Genomic DNA, 19,583 nt, shown 5'->3' on the forward strand with positions numbered 1-19,583 from the left:
GGATACATGAATAGGAGAAGTTTAAATTAAGGGAAGACACAAATGTTCTCAGTAGAGTAGAGAGAAGACCTGGAAAGAACATCTGAATTCTTAAGGAAGGGAAAAGGGAAGAGACTTCAAAACAAAATAAAAATAACAATTACCCCTCACATCCCCAGTAACCTGTCTTGTTTCTCAATATATACTGGAGTAATACATCACATTTTCTAACACACTTTCTGTCACAACTTTGGTGCTATCAAGCTCAAATGGTTCTGATTCTGAATTCTTTGAAGACAGGACCTTCATCTTCTATTTCCATTTGAAGTCTTGCTTTGTAATTTCTAGTATATCATGTAATGGACAGCAAGCAGTAACTAATAGGCACTAAATGAATGAAAATCCTTTTGATTTTAATATCAGAATAATTTCTTCTGTTGAGATCATGAATCCTTCCCTAGTATTCTCTGTTTTATTCCCAAAGAGGTCGTGTTCATCTACTCTTGAGAACCTGCAACATTCAGGTGATCTCCAGGTGCCAGTGCAATACTTACACAGCAGCAGCAGATAAGGACAATTGCAAAAGCCTGAAGAACTCCAGCTGTGCCCACCACCCATGTAAGGCGTAAAAAAAGGATCACTCCAAAAATATTTTGTAGACATGGGAGGTAGACACCCATGAAGGTACCCATTTGGGGGGTCTAGAAAGAAAGACATTGACAAAAAATTAAACAGTTATCCTAAAGACAGGTTTTCAATCTCTTATATAATAACTTGCTCCCTAATTACCATATTAGTCTCACAGCAGAGATCATAAGTTTAATCAATATCTTCAAAAGGGCACATATAAAGTCTCCATCTTTCAAGTGTTTATCACCATACTTTCATTATTCCTAAAGCTATACATTTTAACTTTGTAAAGTTTCCACAGGTTTTTATTACATAGGCATTTGGCCACAAATGAACTTTTATGTGCTTCCACAACAATTTAAAATTTTGTTTTACAAAGCTATTGGCTTTTTTCATTTAAAAAGAATAAGGACTTGATGGAATTTCTTCAGAATTTGGCATAAATTCTTCACAGTAATTGGTAAATAAAATAGATCGTAAAATGAAGGTTTGAGGGCCATTTTATCCCTTTTTCAAAGAGCTGAACAACCAGAATGGTAAACTGAATGTCTTATATTTTCATTTTGAGACAAACTAATGTTTGGTCTTTAAAAAACCCAACAACTTCACAACAGACAGATGGCATCAGCAGATGGGTATGGACACAATTCTCTTGAAAAGCTATTCCGTCTCCCTGAATGGTCTTTTCCCACATAGCTCACTCCCTCACAGCTAGATCTCTCCTCAAATACCACCTTGTCAGAAAGGCTTTCCTGTCCAACCTATCAAAGTAGCAACCCCTCTCCACTCTGGTTCCCTTGCCAATTTCAGTCTCTTTGCTCCGTTTAAATTTCTGTTAAAGCATTTATCAACACTTAATATGTTATATATTTTGGCAGTTAAAACATTAAGGACTGTTATCCCCACATTAGAATTTAGACTGCATCGTATGTTTTGTTTGTGCTATGACCCTGGTGCTCAGAACAGTTCCAGGCACCTATCAAACATTTAATAAATAGCTACTGAACACAGAATGCTGCCTTAGGTATTTCCTTGTTTCTTATATACAGGGCTCTTTTTATGCAGTCCTCGATATTCTGAGGCCTCACCTTGGTGGGCTTCTTCTTCCCTTCAGTGATGTTTTCTGCCTCTTCATGTTCCTTTGCTCCTTGAGTCAGATTAGTGTAATTGGCCATACGGTTGAGGAGAGAAGACACCTTCGGTCTGGTGTCCATTTCTTCCTATAAAGCCAGTGACACGGAAGAAATAAGTTACAAAGAACACTGAACATAACTGTCAAATCTTGCTACCAGAAAACTTCAAAGTAAAAAAAAAAATATTTCACAGGTAAACATTTTAAAAAAATTTACCAATGAGACTTTATTCTCCCCCTTCCCCACATTAGACAATCACACAATCAGGGCAACATGAGTCTCTATAAAATTATTTGACAAAAAATGCATATATTTATGTTGTACAATGTGATGCTTCAATATATGTACACATTGTGGAATGATTAAACCAACCTAATTAACATATCCATCACCTCAAATTATCTTGTGCTGACACCATTTAAAATCTACTGTTTTAGCAATTTCAAATATACATTATTATTAATTATAGTCACCAGCTATATAATAGATCTCAAAAATTTATTCCTCCTAACTGAAACTTTGTGCCCTATGACTAACATCCCCCATTCTCTCCCTCCCTCATGGAAACTTCTATTCTGTGCTCTCTGCTTCTAAGAGTTTGAATTTTTGGATTCCACATGTGAGTTCCCATGGTATTTGTCTCTCTGTGCCTGCCTTATTTCAATTAACAATGTCCTGCAGGTTCATCTATGCCCTCACAAACGATAGCATTCACTCTTTTTATGGCTGAATAAGATTCCACTGTCTCTATATATCACATCTTCTTTATTCATTAACTGATAGACACAGGTTGATTACATATTTTGGTTTTTATCAATAATGCTGCCATAAACACGAGAGTGAAAATATCAATGACATTCTGATTTCATTTTATTTGGATATATGCCCAGTAGTGAAATTGTTGGATCATACGGTTAATTTTATTTTTAATTTTCTGAGGAACCTCCATGATGTTTTCCACTCATAAAATTCTTATATAAAAACTTTCATTACTGGTTGGGTGCACTACTAGCTCATGCTTGTAATCCCAGCAGTTTGGGAGGCTGAGGGGGAAGGACTACTTGAGGCCAGGAGTTCAAGACCTCAATCTCTACAAAAAATTTCTTAAAAAATTAGCCAGACATGATAGCACATGCCTGTAATCCTAGCTACTAGGGCCCAGAAGTTAAGGTTACAGTGAGCTGTGATCATGCCACTGAACACTAGCCTGGGCAATAGAGTGAGCCCTGTCTCAAAAAACAAAACAAACAAAACCTTACATTCTTTCTAGTAGCTATGTAACTTTAGTAAAAACAAAATCACAGTAACCTAGTAAAGAACATTAATAATATGATCCTTAGTTATAGAACCTCCCATTTTTTGGCTATTAACATTTATAGTTATTACTTATGGCAACAAGTAGGGACAGGTTGAGGAAAAACTTTTGTGACTGAAGTAAATATTGATTTCAGACCTCTGCTTGAAGGAAGATGAGAAAGAGTGCTATTTAAAAAATAAGTGGCCAGGCGTGGTGGCTCACGTCTGAAACCCCAGCACTTTGGGAGGCTGAGGTGGGTGGATCACCTGAGGTCAGGAGTTCGAGACTAGTCTGGCCAACATGGCAAAACCCCGTCTCTACCAAAAATACAAAAAATCAGCCGGGTGTGGTGGCGCACACCTGTAATCCCAGCTACTCGGGAGGCTGACGCAGGAGAGTTGGCTTGAACCTGGGAGGCAGAGGTTGCAGTGAGCCAAGACTGTGCCATTGCACTCCAGCCTGGGTGACAGAGTGAGACTCCATCTCAAAAAAAAAAAAAAAAAAAAAGGAAAATTGAGTTGGGCATGGTGGCTCACACCTGCTATCCCAATGCTTTGGGAGGGCATGACAGAAGGATCACTTGAGCCCAGGCATTCAAGACCAGCCTGGGCAACATACTGAGATTCTATCTCTGCAAAAGATTTTAGCAATCTGCCAGGTGTGGTGATATATGCCTGTAGTCCAAGCTACTAGGGAGGCTGAGGTAGAAGGCTCCCTTGAGCCCAGAAGGTCAATCTGTGATCATGCCACTGCACTCCAGAGTGGGTGACAGAGCAAGACCCTGTCTCAGAAACAAACCAAAAAGAGGTACATAGAGAAGTGGCACTTATTGTCAAAAGCCAGGCAAAGGTAGTGCTGAAATAAACCAAGCTCCTTTCAACAACCTGGCCACAGGTTGTGGAGTCTGGCCACAGAGTCCATGTTGTCTTACTCAGATAAGATATACAGGTCCTCTTCATTATGTAAAGTGAAATAAGCCAGGCACATAAAGATAAATATCACATGATCTCACTTTACATGTGGGATCTAAAAAGTAGAACTCGCAGTAAAGAGCAGAATGGTGGTTATCAGACGCTTGGGATGTATGTAGGGGAATGGGGAGAGGTTAGTCACAGAGTCTAAAGTTTCAGTTAGGAGAAATACGTTTTTGAGATCTATTGCACAGCATAGTGACTACAGTTAATAATAATATATTGTATATTTCAAAATTGCTAAGAAAGTCAAATTCAAGTATTTTTACCACAAAAATGATAAGTATCCAAGGTGCTAGATATGCTAATCAGCTTGATTTAATCATTCCACAATGTATACAAATATCAAGATATCACACTGTAATTCATAAATATATACAATTATTATTTGACATAAAAAAAGACAAGCAGGTCCTGCTAATTTGGCAGCCTGCTTCCTACAGTAATTTTGTTTAGTTAGTTCTAAGGCAAATGATAGTCTTTCCAGACAAAGGGTGGAGAAATACACTGATTTATACTTAGAAGAAAGATTATTCTAATAAAAACATTTAAATCACAGCTGAATTAGATTGCAAGGTTATCCATATGTCCAAGAAGTCAAACTCCTCTTCTTTACTACGTAACAATTTGATATTTACTCACTATAATTAGATTACACAGACAAAATTAACTACAAGTTACAATAATTATGATATTTTCTTTTAACATTAGTTATTAAATTATCCAGCTTGTACAATTTTAAAACCAAATGATGTAAAAAAAATGGCTATCATGAGATCTCTGTTCCTAAAGTCTCAGTCCACAGTTTTCTCCCAAATATTACCTCAAAGAGTGCCAAATTTTTATCAAAATATTCATCTCCTTCTTCATAATTGGAATTATTCAGGTAAGCGTTTCGAGCTTTCTTATGTCCATCATCTGGGAGAAAAAGAAGTAGATCAAGTTAGCATCAGATAACTGTATATTTCTTCCTTATTAATATAACCCATTTTCATATTCAAATTTCATCTTAGAGAGTAGAACTCAACCAGCATTGCTTGGAGAATATGGCCCCCTCTCCAGCAGGAACAAAAATAAATTCTAAGAATTAAACATGTGGGAGTAATTCCTTTCCTTAGGAATTATTCTTTTGGAATTCTTTGGAGACACTACTCTTTTGGAATTCCAGCCCAGCCCATTGAGACTCTACTCTTTTTTTTTTTTTGAGACAGAGTCTCACTCCGTTGCCCAGGCTGGACTGCAGTGGCACAATCTCAGCTCACTGCAACCTCCGCCTCCTGGGTTCAGGCAATTCTCCTGCCTCAGCCTCCTGAGTAGCTGGGATTACAGGCACACACCACCATGCCCAGCTAATTTTTTGTATTTTTAGTAGAGACGGGGTTTCACCGTGTTGACCAGGATGGTCTTGATCTCTTGACCTCGTGATCCACCCGCCTCGGCCTCCCAAAGTGCTGGGATTACAGGCTTGAGCCACCGCGCCCAGCCGAGACTACTCTTAAAGTCACCTACATTTAGGAGAAAAAAAAATATTGAGTATCTACTCAACACAGTGCTAGATGTGGTTTCCTTTACACACTATTGCTGCTGACAATGACAGTAGAAGCCCTCTGCCTTCATAGCTGTCTAACCTTTTATAAATTATATGAAGTTTTTGATTTGCATGTCTCTGATTTTAGTGATAAACATTTCACACCAGTCATAATGGCAATGATTAAAAAGTCGAAAATAACAGATGTTAGCAAGGCTGCATATAAAAAGAAACGCTTATACACTGTTGGTGGGAATGTAAATTAGTTCAGCCACTATGGAAAGCAATTTGAAGATTTTTCAAAGAACTTAGAACCACCATTCCACCCAGCAATCCCATTACTGGGTATATACCCAAAGGAAAATAAATCATTCTACCAGAAAGACACATGCACTTGTAGTTCATTATAGCACTACTCACAATAACAAAGACAAGGTTCAATCCAGGGTGCCCATCAGTGGTAAATTGGATAAATAAAATGTACACGATGGAATATGATGAAGCCCCATAAAAAAAAAAAAGAACAAAATCATATCCTCTGCAGTAACATCGCTGCAGCTGGGGTCCATTATCCAAAGCAAATTAATGTGTAACAGAAAACCAAATATTTCATGTTCTCACTTCTAAGTGGGAGCTAAACATTGAGTACACATGGACATAAAGATGGGAAAAACAGACACTGGGAATTACAGAGGGGGCAGGGAAGACAGGAGGAAAGGGCTGAAAAACTACCTATCAGGTACTATTGATAGCATCAAGAGGGAGTTAGATGCCTAGGCAGATGGGGTAGATCCCTAGGGAAAACCCAACCTTCAAGGGAAAGACAATTTAAAGCCTAGCTACAAGTCCTGGATAAATCCACAGACTGGATTGAGAACTTCTCTTCCTGTTTGTCACACTTTCCTCTGATTGATTCCCCACCTGTCACCTATTTTACTTGATATCTACCTTTCCCTAATTGGTTTTTTTACATTATCATGCCCCTTTGAGTGGCGACTTTGTTTTAGCCTTTTTTTGCATACTCACAAACCAATCAGCATACACTCTCCCACTCTGAGCCCATAAACTCCTGGACCCAGCCCCAATGAGAGAGAGAGAGAGACCACCCTTGCATGTCCTCTCCCTTAAGAACCGTTTCTTGTCATTCAACAAAATTCTTCTCTGCCCTCCCTACCCTTTGATCATCAGCACAACCTCATTCTTCTTGGATGGGGGACAATAACTCAGGACCTACCTAACACAGGTACAAAGAAGGCTGTAATACTGTGGCCCTCCACGCTCTGCCAGTGGAGGGCAGCTACCCCACGCAACGGAAACCAACACCAGAGTGAGGCGATGACACTGAAAGAACTCGCTGTCCATTCGGCTGCAGATGGCGGGACTAAAAGCACAATTAACACACTGCAACAGCCCCTCTGAGGTTCAGGGTTGCGGGCACCCCTATTTGGGCGCCACGGTGTTCCCATCAGTGTGACACGCCTGGTCCAGCAACAAGCCCCACATGGAGCCTGCTCCTGTCCCTGGTCCAGCAACAAGCCCCACATAGAGCCTGCTCCTGCCTCAGTGCTTGGAGCAGCCGGCCAGACTCTGCGCTTGCTCGCTCACCGCCCAACTCCCACCAGGGTCTGAGTGTGCAGTTGAAATGGCTGCAGGATCTGCACTGGAGCGCAAGCCAGGCACAGCCCAATAGGCTGAATAGACTGGGCGTTTCTTCTGGTGAGCTTGGGCCTGAGCAAGGCCTGTGCATGAATGCTACTGGCCGCAGGTCTCTGGCTCGCAAAGTGGCCAAAAAAAATCCTGTGTTGGCTGGGCGCAGTAGCTCACGCCTGTAATCCCAGCACTTTGGGAGGCCAAAGTGGGTGGATCACTTGAGGTCAAGAGTTCGAGACCAGCCTGGCCAACATGGTGAAACCCCCTCCCTACTGAAAATACAAAAATTAGCCAGGTGTGGTGGGGCGTGCCTGTGGTCCCAGCTATTTGGGAGACTGAGGCAGAAGAACTGCTTGTACCTGGGAACTGGAGGTTGCAATGAGCTGAGATCTAGCCACTGCATGCCAGCCTGGGCTACAGAGTGAGAGTTTGTCTTAAAAAGACGAAGAAAAATCCTGTGTCACTATGCTTACTACCTAGGTGAAAGGACTGCACATACCGCATTCCTCGGCATCATGCAATATACACATATAACAAACCTGTACATGTACCCTCTAAATCCAAAATAAAAGTTGAAAAAAATAGGGCAGGCATGGTGGCTCATGCTTGTAATCCTAGAACTTTGGGAGGCCCAGGTGGGAGGATTCTAGTGTCCAAGAGTTCTGGATCAGCCTGGGCAACATTGAGACCCTACCTCTACAAAAAAATTTTAAAAACTAGCAGGGCATGGTGGTGTGTGCTTGTAGTTCTCGCTACTCAGGAGGCTGAGGCAGGAGGATCCCTTGATCCCAGGAGTACAAGGTTGCAAGTGAGCCATGACTGATCCACCGCACTCCAGCCTGGGCAACAGGGTGAGACCCAGTCTGGGGGAGAAAAATGTTGAAAAAAGAAAAACGTTATATTATGTTATTTAACTATTATTTTTGTACAAACCCTTAAAGTTAAAAGAGGCATCTGACAGAAATTCAGTGAAAGAGCTGAGGAAAAAAAAGAGACTAGGTCCGTAAGACAGCAGACTGTGTTATTTGAGTACTTCCTTAACTTTGTTTCATTATTATGTAAAAGTTATATAATTACAGAGTCTGGCAAGAGTGAAGAGAAAAATAAATAACATAAATACTATTAAAAACTAACATTTTCAATACTTGGGAAATAAATATCAATATAAAAATTAAAGAATTAAAAACCCTATGACCTTAAACGTATAAGGATGGGCCTGAGAAACAGTCAATAAACTATCAAAATTACTGGGTCACATCAAAGGGTACAGAGCCAAACTGAAGGGGTTCCCAATGCCCAAAAATGGAATAATATAAATACTAAAAATATATAATGTGATGGATTGAAATGCAAATTTATGAAACACCCAAAATGATATTTTGAAAAATTAGTCACCTTTGTGGGGTTGTTAAGGAAACAACACATGCCTCTGAAAAATAATAAACAGAAAAAAATAAATGGAAAGCAATCATCTTGCCTTTCTTGTGCCAACTGCATTTCAGGGTAACCACTAATTAAAAGAAAATTTCATCCTTCCATAGATGGAATGACAGAATTAGAAAAAAAAGTCACTAATGAAATAATGGATTTAGGCAATGATCATTAATGGTTGTTAAAACCATTAGGTGAAAGGCTGAGGCAGAACTTTACAATGGACGAATCAGGGTGATCTGGAGCCTGCTAATCAGCTTTAACATCTCTGAAGGTAGGACAACACACTCTCCTGTAATACAATGAAAAATACACTGTACAAGCTATGATATATTCTTGCCAGAAGAAGGGAAATTGAATCTAATCAAGCCTCAAAATCTATCACTTTAAAGAAAACACAAAGGGGGAACATGTTAAACATCACAAGGATATAATCACCAAATTCAGAATGTGAGAAATTTTACAAGATGATCTGACTTTTTCCAGCAAATAAATGGCATAAACTTAAAAGGTGAACTTTTATACATAAAAGAGACTTAAAAGACATATCAACTAATTGCAAAGTGTGAACACTGTTAGGATCCTAACTCAACAAATCAAACGTAAAAAGGCATTTTTAAAACAATAAAAAATAAGCGAAAATTATCACTTATTTTTTATAAAGGGCAGGTAAAATCATATGATGCCTGGAATTTTCTTTAAAACAGTCCAGGGAAAAATTAGGTAGGGTCTTGAAAACAGATTTGTAACACTGTTGAAGCTGGATGATGCATTCATAGCAGTTTATTATGCTATCCTGCTTTTCCGTACCTTTGATATTTTCAGTAATAAAAAGTTATAAAAAGAAAGAAAAATATAATTCTTTTCCTCTTTCTAATGGCTCCAGAATAGAAAATTTTAAAGAGCATAGCTTAAAATTATCACCACTTCTGAGTAATTCATTTATTCAATTTATTCAACTATTATTTATTAAATTCCTAGGATGTATTGGGTACTGTTCTAGGTCCCAAGGGTATAGCGGTAGACATGGCAGTTAAAGACACTGCCTTCGTTGTGCATACACTGAAGTTACAGAAGATAAAAAATAAGTAAAAACAACAATAGCAGCAACAAAAAACAGGACAAAATAAAAACAAACCCAAAAAGAATTTCAGGAAATGCCAGGCATGGTGGCTCACACCTGTAATCCCAGCACTTTGGGAGGCTAAGGTGGACAGATCACCTAAGGTCAGAGTTCGAGATCAGCCTGATCTACATGGAGAAACCCCATCTCTATTGAACATACAAAATTAGCTGGGCATGGTGACCCATGCCTGTAATCCCAGCTACTCGGGAGGGTGAGGCAGGAGAATTGCTTGAACATGGGGGGCAGAGTTTGCAGTAAGCCGAGATCACACCATTGCACTCCAGCCAGGGCAACAAGAGTGGAACCCCACCTCAAAAATAAAATAAAATAAAATAAAATAAAATTAAAGAATTTGAAGAAGTGTAAATTCAAGGAAGAAAATGAAATAGGTATTGGGAGAGACTGTGACTAGGGAGGGGAATGACAAATTCATATAAGGCCACTGGCGTGTTGATAAGCAACCTCTAAAGGCTTTAAACCCCTGACTTGGAATACCTGATAATTTCTGTGGTATAAGTATTCATGCATGGCCAATTTCAAACTACTAATGTAAGACAATGAACATGGTTTTGGGAAGAGATTTGCATAACTGGCTCTTGTGAGCTGATATGAGCTGGCTGCAGCACACTCCTGGCATAGGATAATAAGGAAAAGTCTACATTTCAGACAGAGGAAATATAGCAATTTTAAAAGATCTTAAAGCAGAAAAAAATTTAGTAGATTCATAAAGCAGAAAGGACAACATAGCTAAAGGAGAGTGACGAAAAGAGAGCATATATAGAAAGACAGAAAAGAGCCACATCATGTAAGTTAGTTAATGGATAGTTCTTCCAAATACATTTATTGAATAGACCCGCCTTTTCTGATTGAAATAACACAATGTGGTTGGAGCAAAGGAGAAAGTAATGTGACAGTGTGCTAATGTTCATTTGGGAGGCAGGGGTAATATAGATAGCTTTTTTTTTTTTTTTTTTTTAAGAAGAGATATAAAGAAGCAGAAAAAGTGGGACAAATAATTTAGGATGGCAGAATGGTCCAAGTATATCAATAATACCTGTAATATATGTATATAGACTAAATTTAAAAGATAAAGATTGACAAGACTGGATTAAACAACAAAATCAAGACATATATTATTTATAAGAAACATAAGGACATACAAAAGCCGAACATTAGGAAAATATTAAGGAAAGAGCTATCAGGGAAACACTAACGAAATGAAAGCTAATATAATTTTATTAATATCAGATACATTTGTTTGTAAATTTTATTAGGGATTAGAAGGTAACCACATAATAAAAAAAGGTTTAATCCTGGACTCATGCCATTAGCCTGCCTCAGCCTCCCAAAGTGCCGAGATTACAGATGTGAGCTACCGTGCCTGGCTGGCACAATTTTAAACATACATCCGTTGTTTAGTAATTATTTTTTTCTTATCAAATTACCTCCGAATTTATTGGCATTTTAAGCCACATAAGTTTATCATCTATTTGTTTGGGTTGGATTTTTAAAAGTCTGGCAATCTGTCTTTTGAACTACCAAGTTTAGTCAATCAACCTTAGTGATTAATATATTTAGACAGGGTTCCACCATCTTTTTATTTGTTCTTTCTCTATGATTCATTCTCATCCCCTGTCTCTCTCACTCTTTGGATATTTTGGTTTGTTTTTCCCTAATACCATTTTCCCCTCTAGTTTCCATCCTCCATTTCTGTTCTTTTAGCGATGACCCTTGACATTTTACTACAGGTATATATTTTACTTAAATTGTTAAGTAAGTTAAAACAATTGCTTGACAGCCTCCTGAACACAATGACTTTCTAATACTTCAGTTCCAACTTTCTCTTCCTGACTTACCCAATGTTGGTGTCCAATGTTCCCAGTAGTCTCCGTTTAAAAAAAAAAACTCCATAAATATTAAGAGTTGTTTTATAGAGACAACACTGATTTAGGTTAAGGTACAAGTTTACTAGCTCATTTATTCACTACCCTTTGTTACACTTCAGACTACTAGTCTTCTAGGATCATTTTATTTTTTCTTGAGGTACCTTCCTTAGAACTCCTTTCTGTTTCTCAAACCAAGAACTACGGAATTTTAGAGCAAATAATTACTTCTTGTGGGGAACTGTCCTGTGCACTGCAGAATATGTAGAATATTTAAGAGCATCCCTGGCCTGATTAGATGCCAGTAGCACCTCCAGTAGTGACTGTCAGAAATGTCTTTAGGCTGGGCACAGTGGCTCTCTCCTATAATCCCGGCACTTTGGGAGGCCACGGCTGGAAGACTGCTTGAGGTCAAGAGTTTGAGACCAGCATGAGCAACACTGTGACTTGTCTCTACAAAATTTTTATGTACATTTATTTGTGTTTTCTGGTTTGCATTTGTGGCTTTGTACTTTGCTATTGAGAATTTTTCTGTCATTCTGTTGTTCCTTTGATGAACTGTCTTTTCTCTATGGCTGCTTTCAAGATCTTTTCTTATTCTGCAGTTTCATTAAGACGCAGTTCTTTTTGTTTACATTATTTACCTACTACTAAGCTACCATTTAATTTTTTATATCAATAAATGTTTTTTCTATTCTGGAAGTTCCATTTATTTTCCTTCTCTTTAAACAGCCTTTCATTCTTGAGGAGTTTGCTCATCTTCATGACTGCATCCTCTACTGATTTGAACATTTAATAGAATTTTGTATCCCAGACTCAGTACCATGTCATTTATCTTGAGGGTTGTCAACATACTACCTCTCTACTGTTCAATAACTTTACAAAGATGCTGTTATGAAAATCTGCATGAGGACAATCCTGTCCCATTCTGCTACCTGCTGTCCAAGCCACCTCCTAGCAGCTCTGGCTCCCCCTGCTGCATCCCTGGTACCTCTATGTTCGAACTTCTCTAGTCTCAAGTTTCAGGTGAAATCAACATAACTTTTATGACAATTTTATTCGTGATAATCATCAGACAGTCCAGATCCTGGCTGTTTCTGGCCCACCTTCCTTTGCTTGCTTACTTTTTTTTGGAAGGTGGAAGAACATTCCTGGAGATTTTTACCTACATTTTAGGAGACCAATGATGCCTCCAATATGCCTTGTACTCATGGTCTACTTGTGGTAGTGTTGTGCAATGGGAGGCTCCCATAGAGTTCCTGGTCAATCATGGGTTGTGTGGACAGTCATGAAAGGTCAAGGGTTTCCAACGCAAGACATAAAGCTTTCATCAAGTGGGTTATCCCAAAAGGTATGAAATTAGAAGTGGTTATATAGAAAGGCATAGATTACTTCTTGGCTTGAATACCTTGGTGGGAAACCATAGTGCTTTAGAGTTCAGGCTTCAAAAGTCTGGGTCACTATTGTGTACCCAGGAGATACCAGATGGAAAGGAACTTCTAGTTTCTGAATAGCAAATAATCTTTACTCTGCAGGAACTAAGAACCAAATCCATATTCCAGGGCTCTTTTATGATTATCCAGAATCCTAAAATGAGTCCTTTGAAGGATCCTTACTGAGACTGGCCTCAGTAACGCTTTGCATTACATCATCTATCAGATTACTATTATGGTTTCTTCCTTTTTTATTTTTTTGAGACGGAGTCTCATTCTGTTGCCCAGATTGGAGTGCAAAGTGGCGCAATCTCAGCACACTGCAACCTCCGCCTCTTGGGTTCAAGTGATTCTCTTGCCTCAGCCTCCCAAGTAGCTGGGATTACAGGTGCCCGCCACCATTCTGGGCTCATTTTTTGTATTTTTAGTAGAGATGGGGTTTCGCCATGTTGGCCAGGCTGGTCTGGAACTCCTGACCTCAGGTGATCCACCTGCCTCAGCCTCCCAAAGTGCTGGGATTACAGGTGTGAGCCACTGGTGCCCAGACACTGTTCCATTTCTTTTTCTCATTTTACTATCTCAATAATGCTGATATTTTTGGGAAACTTACTGGTGCTCCAACGCATAATTCAAATGAAAACTGTTAAGACAGATCTATTCAAGATTTCAGATTTCTGTTTTGTATGGCATATTTTTTTTTTGTAAACAGAAAAAGGTATACCAAAGGTCTTACTCTTTATAAACACCTTATTGTTATAACGTTATTACTTCTACAATGTTGCTTTTGTCAATTATACTATAATTTGGGCCCCAGATAAATCTCTTATACTATAATTTGGGCCCCAGATAAATCTCAATTACTCCTTTAGCTTCCTAATCTTGTCAAATGGCCTTTTCTGGTCTGAGCTAGGCAGGAGGGCAGTAATGGTACTTAATTTCCCTTGGCACAGGTTTGGGTTTGTACTATGTTACTATGTGAATCTGAAAGCTTGTCCAAATGCTGTAAATTATGTTTTTTATTTTATACTTTGTTTTGCAATTTATTTGTTAAGGAAACCATGCTATTTGTCCTAGAGAGTTTCTGATGGTCTGGGTTTTGATGATGGCATCCACATAATGCTGTTTAACCTGTTCTGTTTTTTGTAATTCCTATAAATTGGTAGCTGGATCTAAAAGCTTAATCACATTCAGTACTTTAGGAGGGTAGGGAGGAAAACTACTTCACAGTGGTATTATGATCTGCCAGTAGGTACCTGTCATTGTCATCTGGTTGTCTTTCCTTTTGAGATATTAGCAATTGTTGATGAGTAATGCCTAGCTCCATTAATTTATGAGAGGTTGCCAAAAGGTAATATTCTCATTCTATTATGGTTCCTTCATTTGTTAGCTGCATTACCTCTATATAGAGACATTTCCTTTAATCTACTATTTGGTTACCAAGTGGTTCAGTTAAAAACAGGTAAAATACTTAGTTCTTTCCCTTTACTGATCAGTTCTCAGAATAATTGGTTCACAAAATACTTCAATGGTAACCAATTAGTTGTGGGTTTTTTTTTTTTTTCTATGAGACCAGGGTATCACTCTGTTGCCCAGGCTGGAGGAGTGCAGTGGCAGCATCACAACTTAATGCAGCCTCCAGAGTAGCTAGGACTATAGGTGTGTGCCAACACGCCCAGCTAATTATTTTTTGCTTTTTTGTAGAGATGGGTTCTTGCAATGTTGCCTAGTCTGATCTTGAACCCCTGGCCTCAAGCAATCCTATCTCCCTCCTCAGCCTCCTGAAGTGTGGGGACTATAGGCGTGAGCCATTGTGTCTGGCTAGTTTTTGAAATTATCATCATGAAATTGTGAACTTAAACATTGGGTTTTTTGTATATTAGTCCTTTCTCATGCTGCTATGAAGAAATACTTGAGACTGAGTAATTTATAAAGAAAAGAGGTTTGGCTGAGTACAGTGGCTCACATCTCTAATCCCAGCACTTTGGGAGGACAAGGCAGGCAGACAACTCGAGGCCCAGAGTTTGAGACTAGACGGGCCAACACAGTGAAACCCCATCTCCATTGAAAACACAAAAATTAGCTGGGTGTGGTGGTGGGTGCCTGTAAGCCCAGCTACTTGGGAGACTGAGGAAAGAGAATCACTTGAACCTGGGAGGCAGAGGTGGCAGTAAGCCAAGATCATGCCACTGCACTCCAGCCTGGGTGACAGAGTAAGACTCTGTCCCACCCTCCACGCCCCACAAAAAAAAAGAAAAGAGGTTTATGACTCGAAGTTCAGCATGGCTTGGGGAAGCCTCAGAAGACTTAAAATCATAGTGCAGCAGGAGAAAGAATGAGTGCAAGCAGGGGAAATGCCCGACACTTATAAAACGATCAGATCTCGTAAGACTCACTCACAAACTGTCTCCATGATTCAGTTACCTCCCACAAAAAGTGGGGATTATGGGAATTACAAGTCAAGATGAGATTTGGGTGGAGACACAGCCAAACCATATCAGGTATGTTTCAAAGCAAATGCTTTTTTAACATCTATTAAGATGATTATACAATGTTTTTCTTTTAATTGGTAAATATAGTATATTATATAAATTGACTTTCAATATTAAACCAACCATGTATTTCTAGCAGAAACCAAACTTGACGATGGGAGTAATTAAAAAAAAATATGTTGCTTGATTCAGATTGCAAATATTTTGTTCAGGATTGTAGATATGATCCTAAGTAAGGTTGGTCTATACTATTTTTTTTTTTGAATCTCATATTGCCGTTCTGAAGTTTTGGTATTAAGGCTGCAAAAGTCTCAAAACTGAGGTAGTGGTTATTTGGTTTTCTATTCCATGAGAGATTGACTGCAGAAGACTAGAATTATTTTTCCTAGGCTGTCTGATAAAACTTCTAATAATTCCTGGACCCAAGGCTTGTTTGCTTGCTAGCCTTCTAAAAAATTGTTAAGTAGAAAGCTACACAGACACACACACACAAAGTTCAGAAATCACAGGTGTACAGCTTGATTCATTATTACAATAGCAGTTTTATTCTCCTATATATCTCCTTAGCCTGACCCTAAGTTTTGCAAGAGACCTGATGAGTCAGTGGAAACATTAAAATAACAGTGCCCTGTTGACAGTAAATACATTTAGAAGGCCTGGAAAGTGCTACTATATATCCAATTCAACAGGAAAGGTCTGAAAGATGTTATTACAAATTCAATTAAGCTGTCAAGGCAATTGAACCAGTTTTTCACCTACCAGACCAAATTACTCTAAACAAGGTTTTTAGGGAGAGCTGGATGTTATTTTCTAACCATCTGATAAGTCACTCAGAAAAGGCATTATAAGCTTGAACATTCAAGCATTATATAAGGAATTCCACTATTAGGAATTTGAATAATCAAGCATATAAGCTTGAATATTCAAGCTTATAATGCCTTTTCTGAGTAACTTATCGGATGGTTAGAAAATTCAACAAAAAAACACCTTTCACTCTTTTGCAAACTCATAAATTTCTTTCAATAAACCAGCCTTTTAAAGATTTTGAGGCTATAGCTAAGACAAAGATACTTAGGACAGAAAACAGAAGATGATAGTTCTTCAGAGCATGAAAAAAAAAGGAAAATATGATCTGACTCCATGAACCCAGGAGAGAGAACTCCGGGTGGCAGGATGGACTAACCTGAGAATCTGGCCAAAAGACTGGATAAATCCTCAAGTAGGCTAAAAATTGAATGCAACTGTAGGCTGCCAAATAAGATTAATGTTTAAAGTAGTCTCTTTGAAAACACTATTAGAATTTTTTGGCTAAAAATGACTAAGATAACTCTTCATTCACAATCAAAGCTATTTCTTTTTGCCTACAATTCCCCATGTATCCTTTATTGCAGGTGGTTAGTTGGGACCCAAATCCAGCTTGGTAATACTGGAACTGTATCAACTTTTGACTGTCCATTTTATCAGCTAAGCTGCCTCCACTGTGCATGTGTTCTTGATGATAATAAACTATTCTCAAGCATCTCTGCTGTCACGTATGTATCAGGGATAGAAGCACTCTCATAGTTTAGAGGAAAGATGTTCTTCCCATGGTCTGGCAAAATTTTTCAATAAAAGCTTAATCATCCCTGATCCAAATATAAAATTTTTATATACAGAAGACTATTTTTGAACAACGTAAAGCAACTATACAATATAAAAGTATAAAAAAGTGGCCAGGCATGGTGGCTCACGCCTGTAATCCCGGCACTTTGGGAGGCTGAGGTGTGTGGATCACGTGAGGTCAGGAGTTTGAGACCAGACTGACCAATGTGGTAAAACCCCGTCTCTACTAAAAATACAAAAATTAGCTGGGTGTGGCGGCAGGTGCCTGTACTCCCAGCTACTTGGAAGGCTGAGACAGGAGAATTGCTTGTACCTGACAGGCAGTGGTTGCAGTGAGCTGAGATCATGCCACTGCACTCCAGCCTGCATGACAGAGCGAGAATCTGTCTCAAAAAAAAAAAAATATTTTAACATCACACGGCCAGGACCTTAGTGATTAGATTTCTATATTTATGTCAAATCATTTACTTAACAAATATTTATTGAGTGCCTAGGATGTCACGTACTGTTCTAGCACATAAATTCACTAAAGGAATGAGGGCTACAGTCTCAATAAGTCAAGAACTATTCTAAGTCTTTAACATAGAAAGAGCAAAAAACAAGTATCCCAGCTTATTTAACAAATTCTCTACTTTCCCTACTTTGGACTTTTTGATAGCTTGTTTTTCCATAGCTGCTTTACATGTATTTAAATAGCTAAGAGCTCTGCAGTGATCAAAATAAGCCTTGAATCAAAGCATACACATACACACACGAGTGTTAATATACTAAATAATACACTAAAAATTAATTAACCTCACATATACTGAAGGAAGTATAAATAAAAAACTAGAGATGCCATTTTTACCTTTTAGGTAAAAAAACTATTTTAGATTAATAATACCTATTTTTTTAAATTATAGGGAGTCAAGTATACACTGGTGACAGTTTAAGCTGATATATCTTTTAAAAAATGTATGTATCTTTTGAGTAAGGAATTCCACTATTAGGAATTTACCCTACATATATACTGGCATTAAGATTGCAGGACTATAAGTACAAGACATTGACTGCAACATAACGTATAACAGTAACATACTTGGAAATAAATGCTCATGAGTAGGAAACTGGCTGAATAAAATTATAGTGTAGGAGCACAATAAAATACTCTTCCACCACAAAGGAATGAAGCAGATCTTTTTTTTTTTTTTTTTTTTTGAGATGGGAGTTTTGCTTTTATTGCCCAGGCTGGAGTGAAATGGCGTGACCTTGGCTCACCAAAACCTCTGCCTCCTGGGTTCACGTGATTCTCCTGTCTCAGCCTCCTAAGTAGCTGAGATTACAGGCATGTGTTACCACGCTCGGCAAATTTTTGTATTTTTAGTAGAAACGGGTTTTCCTCCACGTTGGTCAGGCTGGTCTCGAACTCCTGACCTCAGGTGATCTGTCTGCCTTGGCCTCCTGAAGTGCTGGGATTACAGGCGTGAGCCACTGTGCCTGGCCCTTGAAACAGATCTTTACAGACTGATATAAGATGTCCAAGGTAAAATGTTAAGTAAAAAGAAGCAGTCTGTGTAGCAGAACAGTCTATTTACTATAACACCATTGATATATAAACGAAAAAAAGATAATGATATATAACATAAAAATTTATAATTAAAAACTTCTAAAAGAATTCCCAAGAAACTGTCAACAGCAACTACTTATAAGAGGTGGAAGTGAGGTGGTAAGAAGAGATACTTCAAAGGACTTTTACTTTGCTTATATATACCTTTTATATGGGATGAATGCCTCATCAGAGTACGTTTCTTTTTATATTCTGAGAATTTATCAATCCTGAGGTCTTGTGAAATTCTTGTCATGGCTGGGCGCAGTGGCTCACACCTGTAATCCCAGCACTTTGAGAGGCCAAGGTGGGCGGATTATGAGGTCAGGAGATCGAGACCATCCTGGCCCACATGGTGAAACCCTGTCTCTACTAAAAATACAAAAATTAGCTGGGCATGGTCGCCCACACTTGTAATCCTAGCTACTTGGGAGACTGAGGCAGGAGAATCATTTGGACCCAGGAGGCAGAGGTTGCAGTAAGCCAAGATTGTGCCACTGCACTCCAGCCTGGCAACAGAGCAAGACTCCATCTCAAACAAACAAAACAAAAATTCTTGTCAAATTACACGTTTACTGAAGGTTAAAGAAGTGATAACCAGAGGAAGTAAATTCACTTCCATAACGTGTTTCATAGATAAGGAACTGGAACAACAAATTCTAAGGACTGCTTAAGGCCATGCTGTTTATAAAGTACTTTTTAATAATCAAAATGGTGATCAAAAGGCCAAGAAAAGTAACAAAACGGGAAAATTAGCTGCAAAGTTGGAGATATTATAAGGTATTATAATATCTTCTTGCTAAATTATCTTGAAAAAAAAAAGTTCTAGTTCTTAGATTTTTTTAA

General features: G+C 38.5%; 1 protein-coding gene across 8 annotated transcripts in view; it reads right to left on the reverse strand.

Annotated features, from left to right (window-relative positions):
* Positions 1 to 19,583, reverse strand: part of SLC12A6 (solute carrier family 12 member 6) — a 100,417-nt gene that overhangs the window by 24,438 nt on the left and 56,396 nt on the right. For all 8 annotated transcript variants that reach the window (XR_004263769.1, XR_004263768.1, XM_032261255.1 and 5 more), the window contains 3 exons: positions 4,834 to 4,928; positions 1,698 to 1,829; positions 534 to 680 (listed from right to left, as the gene is read on the reverse strand). Coding sequence is in view for 6 of the 8 variants with exons in the window: in XM_032261255.1 (XP_032117146.1) it covers positions 534 to 680; positions 1,698 to 1,829; positions 4,834 to 4,928 (374 nt within the window). In the remaining 2 variants the exon portion in view is untranslated. The remainder of the gene's footprint in view (positions 1 to 533; positions 681 to 1,697; positions 1,830 to 4,833; positions 4,929 to 19,583) is intronic.

The sequence above is a fragment of the Sapajus apella genome, unplaced genomic scaffold (genome assembly GCF_009761245.1).
Source record: "Sapajus apella isolate SASKATOON/1434 unplaced genomic scaffold, GSC_monkey_1.0 scaffold122, whole genome shotgun sequence".
NCBI classification, from domain to species: Eukaryota; Metazoa; Chordata; class Mammalia; order Primates; family Cebidae; genus Sapajus; species Sapajus apella.